Consider the following 23,861-nt stretch of genomic DNA (forward strand, 5'->3'; position numbering starts at 1 on the left):
AGGGACGCTCTGCTGAATGCCAAGCTCTGTGGGAGAGGAGAGGCAAATTGAAGCCCTCCCGCACCGCGCTCCTCGTGAGGGGAAGGGCTATTGTTGTGTGTGTGCTCCAATTCCACAGTGACGGCCGAGTTCTGCTCATTCATTACTGCGTCGCGCTCGGGGGACGGACGAGCCACGCAGGAATTTCGTGACCTCACTCCCTCCCCCTCAACCCCCCTCCCCTCCCAAGTCCTCCACTAACTCGCTCTCTCGCTGACATGCCCGAGTTGATGAGAAGTGATTTTGTTGTTCCAGCAAATAACCAGGAAAAATAGTCCCACTCCGATTCAATTAAAGAGTAATGATTTAGTGTTTCCATCACCGACGGCTTTCGCCCTGTAAGGGATCGGCAGCCCACTCCCAGTGCAGCTCTGATTGGAGGCTTCCTGAAGCGCCGGCCGATGCAAACGGACCTCACGCTGAGAAATGACTAGACCAGTTTGATCGTGTAAAATCCAAACCCTTTCTCGCGGAAATGAAACAGAGCTCCTGATGGTCTAAATGTCACATTCGGTGGCATTTCAACGAGCAGCCATAATGAGAGACCAGAGGGAATTCACATCATATAGCAGTACGAGCCCCCGTAGCCCATTTGAATGTAATTATGAATTATTTTGACAGAAGTATAATTCAAGTTCAAGGCAGTCAACCTTAACGGGCTGCCTGTGAGTTATCTGAATGGAGCAACTTAGAAGGAGATAATGCAGGAAGGAGGCCAGTGGGGCAAAGGGGTCAAAGGGCATCACGAACAAAAGAAACTGGAGCAGAGAGAGGCGAGTACGATGAGAAAAGACGGAGAGGTGAAGCAACGCTCTTGATTCTGATTACCTCGACTGCTCGTGAATACTGCTCATGCTCTTCCTTCCCTGACTCACATGCGCGACGCACACGTCGTCCGTCCTGTGTGCACCCACTCCTCGCAGCGCTTGCTCCGAATGCTTTGTCACAGCATCCCCGCCACGTCACGGTAATCTGTCGAGTGAGCCGACCATTTCACTCAGACGTCCTCCTGGGATCTCACTGTTATCGTTTGTTATCAATGGAGCCCTCTGTGTAAATGGAAGCAGGCTGTGGTGCCGTTTGGATCCCATTTCACACATGTAGCAATCAAACAGAGGTAGCAGAGGCGGTTCCGTCATTTGTAATGACACTGAAAGAGCTCACTGAATCGATATTGTCTCATTTATGGAGTCGCAGCGACTGCATTGACAGTGTCTGTACATCACACAATGTGTGATTTATATTCACGAGTGCTGATTTATACAAATGCAGCGAGGCCATCTGAGGAGCAGCACGCCGCCCCCTGCCCATGTGCCATCTTTCTGTGCTGGACATGGACCCTGGCACTGGCCAGCATAAATGATTGAGTTGGATGTCAGAAGTAGAGCTCTTGCCAACAGGCCACAGCATCCATGCTAATGGGCTGATGGAGCCTAATCTAAATAAGTGTGAATAAAAGGGCTTTTACCGTGAGTGCTCACATCTAAAGCAGAGAAACGTGAAGGAAACTTGCTTCATCTTAATCAAACAGTGAGCAAGACAGAAATTCAATTCATTCAACTTCCACCATTTAGCTTTTACCTTGACGTCAGCTACCAGTGGATAAAATAATGCTGCTTTTTGTGTGTGTGTGAACGTTTCGCAGTCTTCTTGTGTGTGGACTGTTTGTTTGTTCTGTAAGTCCTTAGTCTCCTGAAGCCCATCTGAGATCAATCACTCGGCCGAGCATGATGGAGAGGCCTGTCACAGCTCACTGTTGTGGCCTTGATTCAGTAGAACAAATAAAATAGGCAGCGGCATCACAGAAAGGTTCAGCACGAGCTAGACAAGAGACCACACCAGCGGGCATTCAGAGGGAGGGGTGAATAATGAGGAGAGGGACAAAAGTCAAATCGCAAAGGCAGGAAGAAAAATTGATGATGTAGAAGAGATAGAGAAAGGCAAATGCATACAGAAAAAACAAATGGACATCCAGAAAGCAGCAGGCCACGGCGCTGTTGTCTGCCCACGTTAGCCCCGCTCAGCTCTTCACCCAGTTCCTACTCGACAGCATGTCATCAGCACAGCCCTCCTCTGTTTAGACCCCGCTGTGGATGGTGCAGTGCGTGGCCATGTGATGAAAGGGAGGGGCCCCGAGAGATATTTAACGCAACTTCCCTCACACATCCTTTACAGTCTATTATGTCAGAGCGCATCAGCACAGCGCTGGCCTGAATAATATCTTTCCTCTGATTATGTTTGCCATGTAACCTGAGCGCTGCAGCACTCAGCTCGCCTCAGCTGGACTTGATTCAGCAGCATTTACAAGACTACATATGACAACGCAGCAGAGCTCCCGCCCGAACACAACATAACCCGAGGAAGCCATCATACAGCCGTCAGCACTTAACCTTCCCCAGGCGCTTCAAAGAGACATTCAGGAGCGGATGGCTCGGAGGTGAGGGCCCCCCTGGGGAGCCCTCTGCCAGACCCCAGACCCGGAGTACAGCACCGTCAGCGATAGCACCACGCTTACACATCAAACTACCTCCTGAGGTCACACTCCACTCCATACTGTACTGTACATGACCACACGCTGCCTGTTGGCCTGACTGATCACAGAGAGGCAGAGGTCAGAGGTCTGCTTCTGCTCCGAGGAAAAGAACTTTTTTCCACAACAGACAGATGATACGTGTAAAAAAAGAATATGCTTGGAGTCTCATAACGATGCCGCCAGGTTTTCTTGTTAATAAAGCAGTCATTTCATTTTTTCAGGAACCTTTATCTTGCTGCGATGAGGAGCTTTTCTTTTTCTATGAAAAAAAAGAAGCTGGCATGTTGTAACAGCAACAATCTCTAATATTGTTCTTAAAGGGCACAAACCAGTCAGAGCCTAGTGAAAGAATCTTGTAGTCATGAACATAAGAGAAACTGACTGGAGAAGACTGATTTTAATAATTGATGTAATTAGTTTGTGTGAAGTAAAAGAAGATTCTGCCGTTACTGAGCATAGCTGATTGAGTATTTAAGAGACCTATATTGCGTTTTCATTTTTCTTTCCCTTTCCTTAAATGTGTTTAGAAGTTTCTTGTGTATGTAAAAGGTCTTGACAGTTAAAGAGCCCCAGATCCAAACCAACAAGAGGGCCTCTCTCCCACAGAAAACACTGCTCCTGAAACGCCTCGTCAGTAGTCCCGCCTATAATTCTGTGACTTTGCGACATCACACAACATCGCCATATCACCCTACGTTCGCAGTAGTAATGGGGCCATTCGGAAGCTGAAAGCATGACTGAGCCAGCTGGAGACACGGTGAGCAGTGCTGGCTCAGGCGTGTGTGAGCTGACCAATCACAGCAGACTGGGTATTCATGAGGAGCGGCATGAAAGAGACAGGAGGTGAAACAGACAGAGAGAAAACTGATGTGATTTTTGAACATCAAAGCATCTGAAGTTTTTCTAGTCAACATCCAAAATACGTTTATGAACATGAAAGATTTGCATAATATGTCTCATTTCAAAATCTTTTTTTTTTAAAAGAGCAGATGTTTGTCAGTCATAGCTGTGATGTAGAATGGTGAGCCTTTTTTATCTAATAGAGCTTCCAAATGCTTGTACATGGCATGTTTTATCATGGTTAACATGAAGACATCATTTATTTCAAGGTTACAAGGTACATTTATCGTATCATTTTTAAATCAGAAGGGTTTAAAAAACAAAAGTATGTTTGAGTCCTTTGTGCTACATCCAATTTAGAAAAAGGAGTGTTGATGATGAACTAAGGACTGGCAGCCTGGGGAAAGAAGCTGCTCCATAGTCTGGTGCTACGGCAGCAGTCATTCTGTATATTTTGCCACCAGGGGTAACAGGCTGGGTTTGCTGTTCCAGTTACTATCATTATGATGAAAAAGTATCATGTTAACCAGAAAAGTTGAGGAACTGGTAAGAGGAGCAGGTGTTTTTTGCCACGTGTGGCTCTAGCTGTGTTGGTTACACTTCTTGTGTGGGAGGGCATCTTCGACTGTTTTCTCCCTCTGAAACCTGGTTTCTGGGTTCACATCCAAAAGAAAGCAATTTGCGCTTGACTTTTGTCTCTTTCCCTCTCAGCATGTTGCATTATCTTTTGAAAGCAAAGCTGACTTCTGATATTGTATTGAAAATGAGACTCTTGGTTGAAGACTCTCACAGGTGAAAGACTGCTTGAAAATCCAGCGCATTTGCATCTCTTTGTGCGCTACACTGTGCAGTATGTGAATAAATGCATATTCAAATCAAACGCAGGAAGCCTTTTTTTTTTTTCTCTCCCCCAAAGTTATAAAATGTGTGTGAGCACGTAAGCAGATCTTACACTTATAGTAAATCTGACATGAGTTCCTCAATAATCATGAATCTGCTGTGTGTGCCTGACCGGCAGTATTCACGCAGAAAGCCTGTACAACACAACACACAATTCATGTGCATTTATTAGCCCTGAGGGGTCCATTCATTAACTGATACAAAGCACTCATAACACCGTTATCAGGCACATGCTGCACCCCTGGCAGTAATATTAGGAGGATCGTGCTGTAATCTAAGTGCCCTCCTGCTGGATCACTGCAGTGTTAGTCTTGCTGATGTCTCCTACCACACACCCAACGGCTCATCACACTGGATGAATGGCAGCATAAAGAAAGCTGTGCAGGTCGCTTCAGACAGGCAGAAATGGAGGTGTCAGCTCATTTACCTTGATTTACATTTCATCTGTGTACTATCTGCAACGGTCACACACTCGCGCCCCAGTCACACGTGGGCTGTTAGCTATTTATTAAGGTGCCATGTTTGATGAGAGCTGTGCCGTTAATGATGCAAGGCAGGGTTTTATAAATACATAATGATGTTTACCATGAGAGCGCACGGAATTTCTCATTTAAACTTCATAATAAACCTGCGGTTGATGGCTCGCGAGGTTTAGATATTTAACGACAAGACAGAAAGGAGAAACAATATGTGTTAATGTAAATACCGCAGAGTTATATTACACCTGAATGCAGAGCAGCACACAAAGTCTGACAGACGCGGCGGCGGTGGGAGTGTGTCGTCGCCTCGCCATGAGGGGCTTCATGTGAATGGATGGAGGTTTGGCTCATCTGCAGTGCGTCGGAGTCTCACAGGCTGGCAGGGCTCCAGTCCTCCACTCGCTTATTCATCTCTTTCTGCCACAGCCAACATAGTCTCTCGCACACACACACACACACACACACACACACACACACACACACACACACACACACACTCACACACAAACACACACATACATTTGGCCCACCTTCAGCCACCAGAACAATACCACTTGATTCACACAATGCCATTAATCTAAAACAAACCAAAATTCCGAGGCGCCATATGATGGCCACAAAACAAATTATGCTAATTGACATTTCAAAATCCGTCTCTTCATGGCAATGAGCGTGGCGCGGTGTACAATCAAAGTCCATTAGACTTACACCGCTACAACTCAAGTCCACTGTGCTGAATCCCAAAGGTGCACAGAGAACAGACTCAACTCGACATCCTAAAGAAAATATTCATCCATGAGGGTAAATTATGCATACAAATGTGCCACAGGTTTGAAAAAAATGATATGTAGATTTGCCAGTTAGGTGGTTCAGGGTGCGGAGGAAGTAAATAAATAATCCTGTTTAATAATTCATTGAAATTCATGTTGCTTTGCCTCTAGCCTTGAGAGTATTTAGAATGCAGCCTGCAAGGGCCCTGCCTCTGACTCTTGGTGGTGTGTGGTAGGATTATTGAAAATGGGGGGAAGCTCAAGCATGCGTGTGCGCACTCACACCCACACGCAAACATACACACACAGAAACACATATATGTATACTGTGTACCGTATGTTTGATAAAATGGTGAAAAAGGACATAAGCTGTCAACATGTTATCCCCTGTTTGTTCCATCTCTCCCTAGAACGTCAGATACAATCTCCAGAGTGTGAAGAGAAGTTCACACAGAGCTTCAGGCTGGCGAACACACTGAAGCTGAGAAAGATGGCAACGCAGGCACGGAGAGGGGCTGCAAATTGGATCTAAAAGTCTTCCAAGGGGAAGAAATAAGGGAAAATAAAAACAGAGGAGAGGAGAGGAGAGGAGAGGAGAGGAGAGGAGAGGAGAGGAGAGGAGAGGAGAGGAGAGGAGAGGAGAGGAGAGGAGAGGAGAGGAGAGGAGAGGAGAGGAGAGGAGAGGAGAGGAGAGGCTTAAGGCTAGTGATCCATGTGTGACCCATTCCTGATGATGTCTTTGCTTGATAGAATTACAGCAGCAGATAAAATGATCTGGCCTCGCTCTCAGTCAGTCTGTGAGTGTGTGTGAGCGTGTGTGTGTGTGTGTGTGTGTGTGTGTGTGGATGGTCACTCAGTTCGATCATCTTCCCAATATCTACCAGAGGACTCCGTCTGCACATCAGTATCATGATTCTTTTAGACTGCGGTTCATACAGTTAAAAGCTGTGACAAGTGGATGCGGTTTCTGCATATTAAATATGCGAGTGACTGCAGGGGGGTTGATGATTAAAAGAATATTGTGAAAACAGCGTCTTCAAGTACTCACAGAGTATAGCTTACATTCTGGCACTGCTACCATTCTCTGTTAATGCCAATTAACAAGACAAAACTAGCGATTCTTTTGCATTTTCCCCTCCGCTGGCAGCTGAGAAATGAATGCTAAGCTGTGATTAAATAAGAATAAAAGTACTCGCTGTGAATTAGGATTGAAGTGCAAGTACTGAGATATTTGTATGGATTTCACAGGGTAAAATAGCAGCAGGAGTGTTTTTGGCATGCGTCCTCCTGTGTGGCTGTGAGTGATCACCTGTGCTGAAGGGCGCTCCAACCAAGCTGCCTTCTCCACACTGCATTTTGATATGAGCACTGAAACAGTGTTTGGTTTTTTTGGGTTTTTTTTTTTTTTGAACGATAATCATATGTGTTCAACCTTTCAGCTAGCCGCAATAAAAATGTTTTCCGAACAACTGTGAATGTGACTGAGCTCAAAACTTGTTCACTACACATACCTGTGCTGCTGGTTCAACAAGTGGCTTCATCAGACATGCTAAACTAAACCACAAAAAAACATACTGATGGCAGGGAGACACTAAACAGGTAGAGGAGTGATAGCTGCATCACATTACAACAAAATGTCTAAAAAAAAATGCTCAAATAACCAAACTGAAAATGGGTGTCTCTATAATGATCTCAGGTTAGATCAAAAGACGAGAGCCGCACACAACAGCAACTGATTTATGATTCCGACAACACTGTTATACAATCTACAATCTCACATTTGCAGCAAACTGTGTTTGGTGACAACAGTTTTGCCAAGTCTTCTTGAACCCATGTAGTAATAATATCCTTTACACAACAATGTATTTCACAAAGTGGTGAGGCTCGCCCCTTCTTCACCTGTTGATGGTATGAAATTTAGAATAAGCGTATGTTTCCAATGATTAAATGAAGCTGATGAGGTCAGATTTAAAATGTGTTGCGTTTGTACCGTTCTCAGGTGATGTCACAGAGAACGAGCAAATGATCAAATTCTGTTTCATTTATGTTTTATATACATCTCAAGTCTTTAAGCATCAGGTAATGAAAATAAATGAATTAAATAGTCAATTTAATGTCACTGGATGTGTTGCATTGTGGATAATGTAGGCGCCAGGTTTAGTAATGGAGGAAGAATACATGCAATAAAATAGGTCACTTATAATTCTTAAACCGTTCATAATGATCTAAAACAAGAGTGTTTTAGAAGTGTGATGTTAGACCAATGGATCGCTTTCAAAAAAAGGTGCCTCCGATACCCAGAATGCCACTTGTCACTGGAAGCAATTTATCAAAGTACAGGTAGTTTCCACAGGAGCCACAAAAGGTTATATTCTACTTTTTTTCACACATGCAGTTTTGCTCCCCAAGACCTGTAATCATAGTTTAATGTGTATAGTTGGTGGGGTTACCCTTTAAGTTACAGCATGAAATCCCAGTTTCCAAGGAAAAGGAGTGACGAAGCTAACACTGTGATATTGCAAACAGGTCGCCTAATTGTAGAGGTTGACTGGAGTGTGCATTTGGCGAACTGTTCTGACAGACACATCTCTCTAAAAGAGACTTTATCAGCACACAAACTATCATAGTATTGTTAGAAAGGCTCCTACAAAAACACATCTAATTCCTGCTGCTGGATGTCTCCCAGTCAAAACAGTGACAACAAAAGATGAAGCTGATGATGCTGTGAAGCAGTGAGGGACCCTGGGAATTGCTGTCTTCACTGTTAAACAACCAGCATTGCAGATGAAAATCCACCTGACGTGACTCGGGCAGAGATGTTTACAGGTGAGATAATGTTCAGCTGCGTTCACTTGACGTCCTCATTCGCTCTCTGACATGAGGTTGTGGCGACAGGTGACCAAATGAAACACAGCGTTAACTTGAGTACAACCACAGCTTTCTGTGGGTTCCCACAATGTTGGACATATTTGGATAACACACAGCTCACTCAAGAAAACATACAACAAACGCTCTGGTTATTTTAAGACAATGAAATGCAGGAATGATACGTATTATATCTTTATAAGATGGGCTGAGCCAATAAGCTAATTTAAACAAATAGGGCAGCAACACCCTGATGCTAACATCATTTCAAAAGTGAAAGACAGCAAATCTACTATGATATCTGAACAAAGCACAGATAATAAAAAACGTGCGTCATCGGAAGCAGTCTGAGGAAACCTTCGACACCGGCCCGGCATTCAAGTAGGAGAGAGGCTAGTATCACACAGCCGTGATTCATCCATTTAGTCGCACTGTGGATTATACACATTCTGATTCATCCACTTGGTCTCGCTGTGGATAGTATACATACAGACCAAGTGTAACACTGAAACATCCACCAAGAGATCAAGTCTATATTTGATTCTTTATACCAGTTCAGTTCATTAAGCGTTCAGTAAAACAACCCTGTGTTTTAACTCTAACCTATCGATGCACAGGGACTTGTGCCAGATGCCCACAATGGCAACAACACATCGTTTGATTTGAATTTTTCTCATCTCTGCAATGACTCAACATCACACATAGTAGTAGATTACCATGGAAATGAACTCTGCACAGCACGCATCCCAATGTCAACGTTATGTTTAATGCATTTGTAACCGCACTTCTGTTAAAGTCAGTTCTTAGTGTAAACTGTGATACAACTCGCCATGTTGATCCCACATATAACTGATCTGATGTTCAGGCCTCCTTCCAACTCCTCCTCGCATTTCATCTATTATGCTGCAGGGCCTGAAGGTGGAAGAGGGTCTTGTATTGTTGCCAACATCCAACCTAGCTCTACGATAATGAGCTCCACAGGCCCTGAACCCGACCCAAGCGTGCAAAGCTATCAGTTAAAAATAACCGGCAGGACCAGCGCTGTGGCCAAAGCGTTGCGTGGTATTTCAATGGTTTAATATAATCTTGGAAAGCCATAACAAAAATGCAAATCAAGCGGTGAATCACCACACGGAATCGGGAAATCCACCAGATATCTACGGACGGCGGATGTTTATTCATGACAGGTGAGATATGCGGGAAGGGCCCGTACATGCCTACAGCAGAGCTTACACAACCAGGACGTTTAACTCTCGGCTTCATAATGATACTCTGAGAGAGCCGTTCAAAGCCTCCCGTGTCCCCTGGTAACGCTGCAGACGCGCAGATTAGAAATGACTCCTGCATGTACGGCCCATAACCCATGCTTGAGCACAGACCTGGGCCATTGTATGCAAATCCCGTTCCTCCTCTTTTAACAAACACAGACACGGAAATAAATGAGCACCAGCGCACACAAGTGGCTTTGAGCATCTTTCATTTCTCTTGCGCGTCACCATGCGGACGAGCCCTGACGTTAGATCGCGCTACGCACCTACAAATTTGACGCCGCATTTGAATAAGTGGCTGGATGTGAACAGCCAGCCTTCACTTTGCCACAGCCCCGTGGTGGCTTTAATCATGATGACACAGTAATAGGGCCACATCCGTTTTTCTTTTACTCGGGCTAAATTGCTGTTTATGGCAATAAGGAAGCTTCTATTCCCAGAGGCCACAGTTAGTCAGACTGCTTCTTATTGTCTTACTGCTGGTTTGTGGTGCAGAGCGCAAACACTGTCACCAACACTGCCAACCCCACCCTCCTCCTCCTCCTCCTCCTCTTCTCTGTTGGTTCTCAGAGCTATTATTTTTATCTGAAAACCTATACGAGGCTACAGAGGGAAAAGAGACGAGAGAAAGAGATCGAGAGGGGAAGAGAGGCACGCAGAGAGACGGAGTGGAGCGGGAGAGGAAAACTGTGATTCTTCTGAAGCTCTGATCGATGCTACCAGCGTGTGTCTGCAATGCACGTTGCCAGCGAAAAAAGGGGGGGGCTCTATCGATTTGCTCCCGTATTTCAATCAAAAAAAAAAAAAGTGGGTTCTCAACCCCAGATTTTCCTCTGTACTTGAAAACTATGAATTACCAGCCTCTCACTAAATAAAGACTAGAATGCCAAACGTCAAGCTTAAGCATATTTTGTGGGGGGGGGGGGAGAAAAACCTCCATCTTGTTATGCAGAGACAACAAAAGACACTTTTGTGTGTGCAACTGGGACATCTTTGGCATGGTAATGATGTTTCATGTGGATTTCTTACTGTTGCTAGCTGATGGCTATAATCTTCTCATGGGTATTTGCAGTGCGCCTCTATCCACATCGTGCACAAATATGTCAAAAAGTGAGCGGGTGGTACAAAAGCCACAATCAGATTTAGAAATTAATCTTTTTTTTTTTTTTCCTCCTCCTCGGCACTTTAACTGCCAGCCTGTTCTCTGGCGGAAACCATAAACATACACGTCTGCAGGTGGACTGTTATAATGTAGAGGGAAGCCACCTGGAGGTCAAAGCTAATAGTATAATGGCACTTTTAACATTTGAGCGGATACCTACAGGGGCCTCTGCCACAGTGAATTAACCTCTGCAGTTAGGTGTGTGTGCGTTTGTGTGCGTGGGATCCCAGTTGTGTACTGTATGTGACCCGCTCTTGTGTGAATGCTGCTCTAAATATAAATCAGACAAGTAAGCCGTGCTTTGTTTGGTGTCTTAGTTTTTGAGGAAGTGGATTCATAAGGGAGTCGGTGAGAGTATGATGAGCTCCCTCGGGTTTTGAGAGAGGGAAGCAGACAGACCGACACACAGACGGATACTGTTTCCATGGTAAGGAAGCAAACTAAGCAATAAAAGCACGAACATTTTCAATTCTTTACAGACATCAGAGCCGGCGAAGAGCGGGAACAGGAAACAGATTAAGTTGTATTACATTTCTACAGCAGAACGTCTTCTGTTTATTCTGGTCAGCAAAGCATATTTGCAGATTTGTCGGCCTCCCACAGACAAATCTGCATCACAACAGGACGAAGCAGGGCTTCGCATTGTGGTTTCCAAATCAGCCATCTGAATCCCAGCCAGAATGAGCTCTTCCAAACAGAGTCTATAGAAAGTATGACTGCTGTAGTAGTAATAGTATTTTTCCCACAAAGCCAGTCAAATCTGGAGCGGTAACAGGTAACATGAATTGAGCAGAAATACAGAGAGAAACCGCATCTTTAACATGACAACAAGATTAAAAGCAAAGGCTTTCTCTAAACCCTAATTGGAAAGTTTCATGGCAGAAAATGGATTACAACTCAAACCGAGACAATGAAACTAGCAAAGTGCAATCTATGAAATGTGTAAAAACAAGAAAACAGAGAGCGGTGAGCTTCAAATTAAATGAGATGAGATGCGCTGCATAAGAAGTAGTTCCCAGCAGTGGGCATCCACAAGTCACCATGCATGAGCAAATAAGCCTCACACACGGCCCGCTTTTGGATGAAAATAGACAGCAAATTGATACAATCAAATCCAAAAAGTACCGCCACCATAGGAGATGCAATTTCCCCCCTTTTTTCCATGATGGAGGCAGGATTTGTGTTTCCATTTTCTTTTATGGTGCCATCGTTTCCAAAACTGTTTCTTTTATGTGCCTCAGAGCCTGGTGAAAAATGGCAGAGACGCTGTATATCTCTCAGCGCCAAGGCTAATCTGTAGCGCACACGCACGGTTCATACGTTACTGTATACGTCACTGTAGTCACACTCATTCATTCGGTCGTTAAAAGCGTGAATAGAGGGAACAGTTAAACACACTTGGCATGTATGAGAAAATACAATAACAATATGAAAGATGGATTCCCGCACCCCCTCGCATACCAAAATGCATCGGGGCCAGGCGGCTGAGTGGAGTCACAATTAAGAGTGCAAATAATCTCATTTGATCCAGAAATTATGAGAAAATGTCAAAACCTTGTGTTGCCTTTGATCAGTTTATTAAAACCCCAAAATGTGCAATTTAGTAAATGTCACATTCATCACATTTAAACAGTCAGTGGGAAATGTAATTTTACAGTTAATATTTGCCCAGCTGAGACGCATTTCATGTAAGCTGCCAAGGTAAAATCCATGCCTTCATTTTAGAAATTATGAGGCCTAAATAAATTCATGTGGGGATACAGAAAACCGTCCTTTCTGTTTGACCAACAAGTTCACATCTTTACCACTAGAAGCAGGTCTGCCTCGCTCTCTCTCTCTCTCTCAGTGTAGTGTGTGTGCGTGTGTGTGTGTGTGTGTGTGTCTCTCTCTCTCTCTCTCTCTCTCTCGCTCTCTCATCCCTCTCCTTTGCTTACTAATGAGCCATGAGATTGACAGCTGGATTACTGGGCTGGTTTGTAATCCTTTAATTTCTGCATTTAAGATAATCACCCTCTGGATGTAGAGCTGCGTGTGTTTGTATGTGCACATGCAAACACACGAACACACACAATGCACAAAATGAAGTGCTTGTATATAAATAAACAATTGTTTATGAGATTAATAGAATTGAACAAGAGAATAGGGTAAAAAAAACAAAAAAAAAGCAGAAGGGCGTGCAGGCGGCCTGATCAAATATAGATCCCAGGCTGAATAAATCCAAAGGACAAAGTAGAGCTCAAGCCGCTCTCTGGTGAGGGACCTTTTTGATATTAGAGTTTGCAGAACAAAGGCATCTTGACAGTGTAGTCCTTTAATTAAAGCTATAGAATAGCAAAAACCCTGTGGCTTCAGAAAGGGCCGTACAGTACAATACAGAGGGGCCCTCTGGAGACGCATTTAGAAGCAGCTTAGAAGGATCTATGTGTTGAGTCAAGCCCAACGTAAATCATTTTGATTGGGCCATGTTTTTTCATCTCCTCCAGCGCTGCCGACTGAGGATATGAGTGTTGGAGAACATGTGAGGTCAAGTGGCAGCACAAGGTCAAACCGCTCGGCCGTAATTCATCAATAACGTGGAGGAGCTACGCGTCACTTTGGACCCGTGAGTCCGGAGCGAGGAGCAGGTGGGAGAAAAAGCGAGGAGAGTCTTTACAGATTCTCATGCATCCCCGCCGAAAAAGAAACGCATAATGTAAAATATGCACATGATAGATAAAAAAAAAAGTGTGCTGAACTTCATTTGGTTTCAAGTCTGGTTCAAACACACAGCCATCCTGCTGAAATAAACATTTCTGTCTGACATGCTGGAGTCTGTGGGAGAGTCTCAGTGTGCTTCACAGCAGCACCAGAGACTGCTTTGAAAAGAGGCTCGAGAATGCCTTCAAATGTGCCCAGTTACCTCTCACCGGTGTTGGGCGGTTATCCATTACTCAGTAACATGATGTGATTACTCAACAACGTCAACAAATCAACGACGAGAAGTGTAAGGGATTACAGTTACTAATCCCTGACTTAACTTGATTACTTCCTGTTACATTTGGGTTACCTCAACATCAAGCATAACACAAATAAAGACCAGAGAACGGAAATGTCAATAAGATTGTTGCGCGAAATCAAAACGTTAGTGATCCTCTTTTATACTGAATGTTTCTGTAATCTGATTACATCTCCTTTCTTTTTTTTTTTTTCTTAACCATAATACAGTCATCTCTTTCCTGGATACATGTTCGCTAGTTTGTTAGAGAAATGCACCTCCCGCTAACAAGAAATGCGGCTTCGGGTTCCACTATCTCCAAGCTGTCCTCTTAGCTTGCTTGCTAACATTAGCCACAGCTAAGCCCGCAGTGAACAATCACCCAGGTTGAACCCCGCAGCTTTACTGCCAGGGCCGGATTTCCCAGGCTGAGCTCGCTGCTGGATGGTGAGTAAAAACCCTCGGAACTGTAGGCTGCCAGCTTGTTAAAACCACGATGTCTCCGCCTCTTTACACCATATACACCGATTCAAATGATGGGAAGTGTAGCTGCGGAAGGTGTTTAAAGAATATGTTGACGGAGCCGCGCTAAGTAACTTAAGTCATGTAGCACATTAGTTTTGCCGCTGAATAATTTATGAAGTAATGTAGTTAATTTTCATAATGAGTAATATTTAATGAGTGATGGATTCAACTTGTCCGACACTGCTGATGTTGTTGTCCTACCGCTGTCTCCTCTGCCTGTCTTCCTGGTGTCCATGAGGAGGACTCCACCGAGTTGACAGAGGTCCACTCCGGACTGATTACACTGTGGGCACAAGTGGACTGTGTGGAGGTCGACTCAAGACAAGCTGGTAAAGGTCACATATTGAGCGCAGGAGAAGAAATATGGCCTATACAGTGTGTAAATGATTGCTTTATATTTCCACAGAGTATTTCATTTCTTGGAAGAAGAAAGCATGGCAGCACTGAAAGCCACTCACTGTTTTGAAAAGCAACAGCTACGGACTGATAACAGAAATAGAACATTGCTTCAAAAACGAGCTTTTCCACATTATTCTCCGACCAGGCGCGTTCTGCGCAGAGCTCCAACTCTCCTCTTTTCAGTTTCCTCTGCAGGGTCACTGTGACCAAAGCCCTGTCCTCTTCTCTACTAATTGTGATAATAATTAATCATCCAATAATCCACCTAAATGACACTGAAGTGCGCAGCGACATGACAACATGCAAGTGGATCATCTGGAGCCGGAGAAACACCACTTCAGTACTGAAGACCTGATTTGTATTCAGATGCATGTAAATCCTGCCAGCCTAGAGGAGACGGGGAAAGAAAACCCTCTGTAATGAACTGGCAGATTCTGGGTTACACTTTCGGCTAAAAGGTGAAGCAGAGGTCTCCCAGTGGGAAAACTGTTCATTTCTGCACTGCAAAAAAAAAAAAAAGCCAATGTGGTCTTAATCAAGGCCACCGATCGTTAAAGTGCACTGAGATGCAAATTGCTAATACACATTGATCGTGAGTGAGGGCGGTCAATTAAAAAAAGGTTTTCGATAACGCATGCAAATAGTATTCACGGAATACAAGGTCATCAATAGAAGACGTGGTATTCGTTTCTTTCCTTTCCTTCAAGGAGCAAGAGGCATCCATCAGAAGGGTTAAACTGTAATTTTGTGGCAATTTCTAAGAAATAAGAAAGAAAAAAACACTTTAAACTTGGTCTATGAATATTTTCTTCTAAGTGTGCCCTTGTCTCAACTCTGGAGATACAGTACTAAGTTTCCAGTTCCTCGTCCAGCACAGTCTCTTTCTTATCCGTTAATCCCTTGCCAAGGACTCTCTTTTTCTGGCTAACACCATCAAAAGTGCCCAGTTTCTTCTTTCTTCCTTATAATCATGCTATGATTTAACCCTCAGCCTCCAGCCCTCGCAGATCCAATCTGAAGTCTGATAGTATCGCGGCCGGCTGCTTTTGAAGGTCGTAGGACAGGGCACAATTAGCTCACCTCTAGTTTGTAAAAAGGAAATGTGGATCTGCTGCATAATCTCACCCAGCAGAGTGCAAACAGAGACCGCGCGCAACGCTGTTCAAAAATGCGGCGTTCTCTGACAGCTAAACGCAAGGAGGTCGAGATGAATCGCGCCTGGCTCTCGGCGGGCACCGGATGGGAATGCAATGAGACTATCTGCGTTGTAATGAAACTCCATGAGAGCACATGCCATGACCCAAAGACAGGGCATCAGACTAAAGCTCAAACCACCGCAAACTGAGTAGCGCTCAGTGGAGATCAGTGCAGTAGAACTAATAAAATTCACACGGAAGCACTGACAAGAGGCAATAATATTTCTGCTGACAGCCCATTTCCCATCTATCAAAACCCCCTTTTCTTACTTACCACCATCACTGAGGAAATGACTACAAAACAGGATGAAAAGCATTGTGCTGCGGCATGTACTATATCTTGGGTGGCTTGCTTGATGGAATTGGCTCAGCATGTATGTCATGTTGTAGGGAGTTTGAGGGATATAGGAGCGTAGCTGGGTTTGGTAAGAAGGCGAGGGAGATAAAGAGAAATGATGTGGCTCATCTCCGGCACCTGTATTCTATCAGCTCGCCACAGACTGCAGGTCCTGGCTGCAGAGATGAAAGACTCTCTGGAGGACAAGAGAGACGTTCGTGAGTCAGAAGGAAAATGGCATCCCGCTTATCAAATGCCTGGAAACGTAATCCCTCCCACACCCCCTCCTCAGTTCTTGGGTCTGGACGTACTTACAAAAGCCCTGTCACTTTGGATAGTAGGGCTAGGAGTCAGAAGTTCTCCACGCCGCAGCGAACGCCGCGCTGGCTGTTTCAAAGCAGATATGGCTGGGTGCCAGATTCCCCTGCTGTAGTCTAATTGGGGTCATGTTACAAGTCATATTGAATGTGTAACTTTTAGAGATGGAATTAAACAATAGGAAATCCATCGCCAAAAGCATATAGCTGATGGAGGCGTGATCCTCGCTAAATTAATCTTTTAGATTGAAGTACAGTGTGTGCAATTTTTCCCTGCACGGGCTTCAATAACGGCCCTAGAATAGAGCCTGTTTTAAATTAAAAGCCCCGCGATGAAAGGAGCAAGGGAGGGACTCCGAACCGCAGATTATTTTTTCATCGAGCAAGTTCATCTCCTGCGATTCAAGAGACAACACCAGGGCTGAAGAGGAAAACAAGTGCATTCTCCTTCAAAGGGCACCTGGAAAGGAGCAGGCTTTATGAAAAAGATATTGTGTGCCTGGTTACTATCATTATCTGTTTTAACCTTACAAAAAAGAATTGTCCATCTAATACACTCCACTGCTACTGAAAAGCCGAAATCGATTTGTCTCCAAAAATGAGGTTTCTCTAGTCCATTAGGTCCATCAAAGCCGTCTTCTTTGTCACAAAATCTCAGTGACTTAAAGCAGTCTATGCAGTCAGACAGACGTTTAAGTCGCAAAGACCAGTGTTGTCCAGCATCTCTGAGGACCGGTGAGGGGCAAAAGGTGAAACTCATCACTCCTGCCTTCTCAAATATGCGTTGACAGTGACTTAAAGAGACACTATCCTGACCGAACACTACTTCAAATCAATGCCTTTTGTGCTGAGGCTACGTCCCCTTGTCCGTGCTCCTAGGTGTCTGTTCCGGCTCTCGGAGCGAGGTGATGGTTTACACAGCGATGTGCAATCACTGGAATATTTCTTTTCATGGCTTATCTGCCCTCAGCGGGAATCTGCACGGACCACGACTCAAGGCCCCGGCTGTCTGCCTGCCTGTGTGCCACAGCGTCCCTCGTCCAATCCGGAGCCAGCTCTCGGACAAACATCTCCATGGGAGCATGGGATGATTTATTCAGCACAACTTAGCGGCAGCACAGAGATTTGTGAGTTAGTTAAACAAAGGTCTTTTATGGTCAGGCACAAAGCCGTAACAGCCTTTTTAACCTATAAAGCCAGCCAAGAATGACCAAAGGGGGCACTGAATGATGCATTTCAATTCAAAAATGACCTTTTAAGTCTTGACCAGACACTTCGCTTTACCTACAGGGGACACTGCGTACAGGAGGAAAGGTTAGGGGCCATACTAGCATTCTAGCATAATGTCATTACTGCCTATTTACTGTCATTTTGTTCGCTGCTGACCATCACTGTTGGGTGAAAAACACTGACATTCGGATATGTTAAAACATGTGGTCTGGGCCCCCCTAATGAGCCACAACATAAATCTGCAGGGTCATGAAATGTTTCAAAAGACAGGAAAGAAGGAAAGCCATTATTGCTCGACAAAATATATTTGTCGGGTTATTTTCTTTGCCTTCTCCTTGTGAAATAATGGAGCTTATCCTTCAGTGCTCTGACGCTTTATTCAGACTGCAGGCAAAGTCTTGGCACAGACATTCACTGTGGCATCCCACAAAGTCAGTGATGGAGGTGCATAAGAATGGCTGAGCAGATTCCCCAGACTCTGGATTTGACACTGTCATCGTGTGTCGCATTTTGGGAGACACTCTAAATCCTGTTTTAGTGGCAATGGAGTCCAGACTGAGGTGCATCTGTAGAAATCCAATTGGAATTGCATTTCAAACCACCATCCAAATGTGGCTTGGATCTGCGTTTCATGTGGGGTTTTTTTTGTTGTTGTCGTTGTTGTTTTTCACAGTCCGGACTTTTTAAAATCAATCTGGATGCAATTTGGACATCAGATATTAAAATTAATCGCATTTTGGAACATCGCTCTGTAGCTCTCTGCTGAGTCTATATCTTTTGGGCTATAAAGGATCAGAGGCTGATGTCAATATCAGTATTTGGGAGGAAAACATTCCACTAACCATAAATCAGCCAATATACACACATTTTTTTGCAGTGATCCCTCAAACACAAAGATACGTGTGAGAGGGAGGATATTTTGTAGAACTTTATTGTCTAAATGACATCAGTGCTCTGAAACAGTGAACTTCAATGGAATTTAGTCATTATAAACTACCCAAAGCATATTTGGTCTGCATTATGTTCTGTTAAAAAAAATGTTTTCCTATCAGCCGAAACTGGACAACAAATAAGCCGATGCAGATATATCTGTGATATCAGTCGGACTTGTAGGATGAGGTCCTCCCTCACTGACCCTAAAACCTTTATGCCAGTGTTTTTGTGTAGTGATGGTGATACAGTAGGTTGGTGCACCCTAAAGTCTACGATATTAAGGCATCTACCAGGAACTGAACACCCATTTTGTCACTCCACATATGTGTCAGCTCTCAACTCCCTCTGACTCAAAGGCTGCAAGAGCCCCCAAGTACCTTCCTTCCTTTCAAGCCAGACAGTAATAAATACAGGGACGAAAGAGGAAACCAATCTACAAGCATGTATAGAGTCTCTACATGTTTTAGTCTACATCTAAATGAATACAAATCAATGCCCTCCTTGGAGGTAAACAACGGAGAAAAATGGCTTTTCCGATGTTTGTGAGTGCTGCTTCTGCCTCAAAAAGACATGAACGGCTTTAAGTGTACATACACAGCAAGATTAAAGAAAGATTGGAGTCATTATTGGAACAGGAAGCAGAGTTCAGATCCTGCTTTCTGTCGCGGTGCGTCCATGACGGTGACACATCCAGCAGCCATTTAAAACTCAGTTGTCTACCTGGGAAAATGGCAGCAACATATTGTGACAACCGCTTGTTTACAGCTCCAGCAACCAGGAATATAATTGTGACACATTTAATGAACTCAGATTGGTGTTAATGACATCCGATGGGGTGTAGTCACACTCCATCAAAACAATTGAAAAAGAGGAGAAACAACGGCCCTTTCTACCTCAGCATGAAAAGGGCTGTGGTTCACACACTGTTCAGCGAGTGGAAACACAGGCCTGGTTCACGCTGCACCTGCCGGGCCGCAGCTCTTTAGTCCTTCCCCCATCGCTCACTGTCCGTCTCTCCAGGGAGACAACAGCCGCGGCCCACAGCGGTCCAGCGAGCCCCCAGCCAGCTCCGGAGCATCCCAGTCCCTCCCTCTATCTCATCCCCAGCACATTCATTTTCTCGCAAAGTGACAGTTCCAGGTTATACATATTGTGGCGTGAGTATTAAAGGCTTCCTCCTGCTTTGTATCCCGCTGTATGGGAAGCGGCGAGGCCAGCCGCTGCACATTCATCATCGCATGAGAACGTAAGCTGCTGCGGCGCGTATCCCTCTGAGTGGCCGGCTGGGAGGACAGAATGGCTCTCAGATTGATTTTCACAAAGAACAAACACAGTCAGACAATATGAAAAGCTAAGGGAGTGGAAGCAGAGGTAATGTGGGATCAGAGCTGGAGCAGGTGGAGCACGTGCGTATATCAAAATGGACCCAGTTGAGCTCCGCCGTAGCCCTCCCCGAATCGAAATGTTAGCAGTACACCAGAACAGGAAGACCCCCCCCCGAGACACGTGTGCGTATATCACAGCTGAGGGAACCAACAGACGTTCTCTGTCACACATCACATCACCCTCTGTTAACAGTGTTAGGGTCAGTGAGGACGCCGCAGCCCATTTCCAAACAGGCAGAACCCTCGAGCCCCTTCAGGCAAACTCGCTCCCCACTGACCGTCTGCACTGTCCTTGTCAGCCTCCTAAATAACAAAATAACCTCCAGAATAATTCAATTGTTTTGCTCGCAGGCGGAAAATGCTCAAACAGCTGTTAGAATGAGAATGCCACTTCCTCCCGGCAAACAGCATTTTCACGTTACAATAGACAAATATTTGGCTATAAAAGCAATAATATAAAAGTGTCAGGGGAGAGCTAAGCTTGTTGTGCACTGTTGTTGGGATGCTGCCCGCATGTGTAAGTAAGAGTGTGGAGTCGGTTACAGGAAAACAAGAGAATGTGTTGGAAGCTTAATATTGGGTCCCCGGCTTTTATAGCGGAAAATTCCACAGAGCAGATATGAAAATCAGCAAAATGTTAATGCGCCCCTCATCTTGAGGGTCATTCCTTCGCGTTGCGGCAGCAGTTTAGAGGTTTGGACACAACGCGGCCCACGTTACAGAAGCGCTGGGGGACCCGAGGATGGCAATGAGAAGGATCTTTTTTCCCATTAAGTCACAAAATCTACCAGCAAATAGAAGAGACACGCCGAGAAAACTACAGCATAATTTCAAATGTCAGGAGATGAGCCTCGCAGTAGACGCAGTACACTGGCTGCTGCTCTGAAAAGAAATGGAGCGGACGAAAACAGAATTGAATTCTTCTGAAAAACACACAGAATAAAAAGTCTGGAAAATGTATTACAATAAACAATGGGGAAACTGTGTGTGTGTGTGGGGGGGGGTTCCAGATGCAAACATGAAAAAGCAGGCAACAGGCCATTTAAATGTGTCTGCCTGCCGCTCAGTCAATCAAAAAAACAAAGAATGTACTGGGGGTTTTTTTTCGACAACAACACGCAATCAGCACAATTTAGGTGATCGTCCATCAGTGGAACTCCATTTTAAGGGACCCTTCTCGAGCAGAGTGCGTTACACACCTGCCGTCACGTCACGTTTATTCACATGGCGCAGAAGCTGCATCAGGACTGGATCTATCTGCCTGGGATGGACTCTCGTCTGTGGTCATGTTGCACAGCCACGACCACAGTCTGCTCCGACTGCCTTCAGCCACAATAATATATGTACTCTCCACATTCAGACACTCACTCAATCACACTGCACTGGTGAGGTTAGGGGGACAAATCTGGGCAGAGAAGAGAAAATACCATCAGCCAGTAAATGAGATCCAGCAGCGGCGGGGGTTACCTTTGAGAATGCTCTGTCCGTGCAGTACGTCTCTCGAGACAATCACTGTGTAGAAGCTCTGGGTGAACCCCGGTCTGCAGGGGGGTTTGAGGGGCTGGCTCGCCCTACTCCCCTGAGAAATGAAACAAGACGGCCTGTTAAGAGTGGGCAAACTGACTCGCAGCCAGGGGGGGTCACAAGTCGATCTCACATGCCTTTTCACACCGACACTGAACCTCGCAGCCTCTGTGGCTGCATCGAGTGGCTTCCATCAGACCGTACAGCATGCTGAGGACCGGGGCTTAAACTCCTGCTTTCATTCACTGTGGTGAAACATCCCACTGAACAAAGAGTGAATACATCCTCTTAATGACAGCAGTCATCACCACCTTGATCATCGTCATATGTTCAATAACGTAAAAATTATGAGTCATGTTAATGACATGAGCAGTATAAAGATAATTGGTGGCGGGCAGGAGATGTGTAGCCTTCACATGCTGGCTGCCTGCTGGCTGGAGAGTGAGTGCAGGTGTGAAAGAAGCCAAATGCATTAAATGACATGTGTTGATACAAAGGGATATTTGCAGGCACACAGCACTTCCATCAGGAAGGAAGGCACTCAGCCATACTCACTCAGTTCACATCTATATAAACCAAATAGGCTGCACTTTGTTGCATATTACAAGCAACTCAGTGTTGCTGCTCATCGTCCAAGCCCAAAAAACTACTCCTGCACACATACACTGGAGCTGGTTTTAAAAGTGAAGTGTTCATCATTCCTGATGTGCCAGCCTTTGTAAATAAACACTTCACTAAACAACAAAGTCGTCGCCTGGGCCACGAAGCCGCAGAAATGTAGAGAGGGGAGAAACGACAGTGCGTAAACGTGCGTAAACGAAGTTGATCGCGGGCAACAGAAACGAGCAGCCCCTCCAGAAACCGCTGTCCTCCGCAATCATGCACTGCAGCTGATTTAGCTGAGGGAGGGCGGAGAGGCTCACGCACGGAGTTGCAGCTGACTTTTTTTTTTTTTTTTTTTTTACACCACACTTTGACGGAAAATACAGTTGAACCTAAATGTCGCCGTATTAAGCGCGATTACACGCATCATGTTGCCTTTAGCGCATCGCTGCGGGGACAAAGTGAGCCCCTCTCAGACACTTTCGAGGGCTCGGAAGCGGCGCGCTGCGAGGCTCCAAGTGAGCAGTACGGCAGTGCTGCAGCTCCCACAGTCCAGCGAGACCGAGGAGACATGGAGAAAATTAACTCATCTTACCGTGGAGGCGCCCACAAGTGCGGTGCACGCCAGGATGACGCAGCCAACGTTCATCTTTGCAGGACCGCGTGTTAAGGGGGGGAAAAAAGAGAGAAAAAGAGAGGAGGGAAGAGATGAGTCTTCTTCGCCTAGTACACCTCAGTAATTCCCGGAGCCCAGTTTCTTCTTCTCGGGTGCTGAGTGAGAGACGGTCCCTACTTGTCTGGCGCAAAAGTGCCGCTGAGACAGAGACGCTGCGCTCCGTCCAGAGGAAGCCGGTGCCCATTGGATAACAGCGTCACTACAACCCCTCCTACCGCACGGCGGAGCAGAGAGGAGCAGAGGGGAGCGGAGCAGTGTGCATCTGCGCTTCACATCACTCCCTGACTGTCTGTGATGCTGCTGCTGCTGCTGCTGCTGCTGCTGCTGCTGCTGCCCCGCGCACTTCTGGGATCTGTTGGTAGAAAAATACATTTTCCAGGCTATTTAGATTCATATTTGAACTTCAGATGGAGCAAAAGGCGGGCCTGGCGGTGTGAGTGACAAGCAGCCATCCGAGTCTTTTCATGTGTCCATCAGCTAACCGGAGTCTATTTCACACCCCAGTTACCCCCTCTGCCCCTGATCCACGCTCAGAAGTCTCCGGCAGGAGCTGCAGGGTTATTAGCTTTTTATGAAAGCTGCTGTGGTGATAGACCAGACCGGCGCGGGATAAGACTGTGGTGGTGAATGTATGGCTGAACTGAAACCAACAGCCTGTGTGATTATCTACAGGAAGTGTGTCCATTTTGGTTCAATAGTCGGACTTTGTATCTGTTTTTTAAATGAAAAGGTGAAAAATATTTGGCTGATGTTACATGTGAGGGATGTCCAGCCGGAAAGAAGAGTGAAGCCCATAAATATAACTACTTGATTTTTTTATCCCAAGTTATTTTTCCTGATTTGAGAATTAGAAGGTGCAGTGTGTAGTTTTAGGGGGGAAGAACAAATCAATCTCAGGAAGTTAAA

The 23,861-nt window shown here is 45.2% G+C and overlaps 1 protein-coding gene across 2 annotated transcripts in view; it reads right to left on the bottom strand.

The window, feature by feature from the left end:
- The window catches only part of cdh4 (cadherin 4, type 1, R-cadherin (retinal)), a 215,368-nt gene extending 191,743 nt beyond the window's left edge, over positions 1 to 23,625 (bottom strand). The window contains exons 1-2 of one of the 2 annotated variants that reach the window (XM_037102150.1): positions 22,875 to 23,625; positions 21,620 to 21,731 (exon numbers count right to left, since the gene is read on the bottom strand). In XM_037102150.1, coding sequence (XP_036958045.1) covers positions 21,620 to 21,731; positions 22,875 to 22,928 — 166 coding nt within the window. In that variant the 5' untranslated portion in view covers positions 22,929 to 23,625. The remainder of the gene's footprint in view (positions 1 to 21,619; positions 21,732 to 22,874) is intronic. The other variant, XM_037102151.1, reaches the window with a different exon arrangement.
- Between the last annotated feature and the right edge of the window lie 236 nt (positions 23,626 to 23,861).

This window comes from Acanthopagrus latus, chromosome 6 (genome assembly GCF_904848185.1).
Source record: "Acanthopagrus latus isolate v.2019 chromosome 6, fAcaLat1.1, whole genome shotgun sequence".
NCBI classification, from domain to species: domain Eukaryota; kingdom Metazoa; phylum Chordata; class Actinopteri; order Spariformes; family Sparidae; genus Acanthopagrus; species Acanthopagrus latus.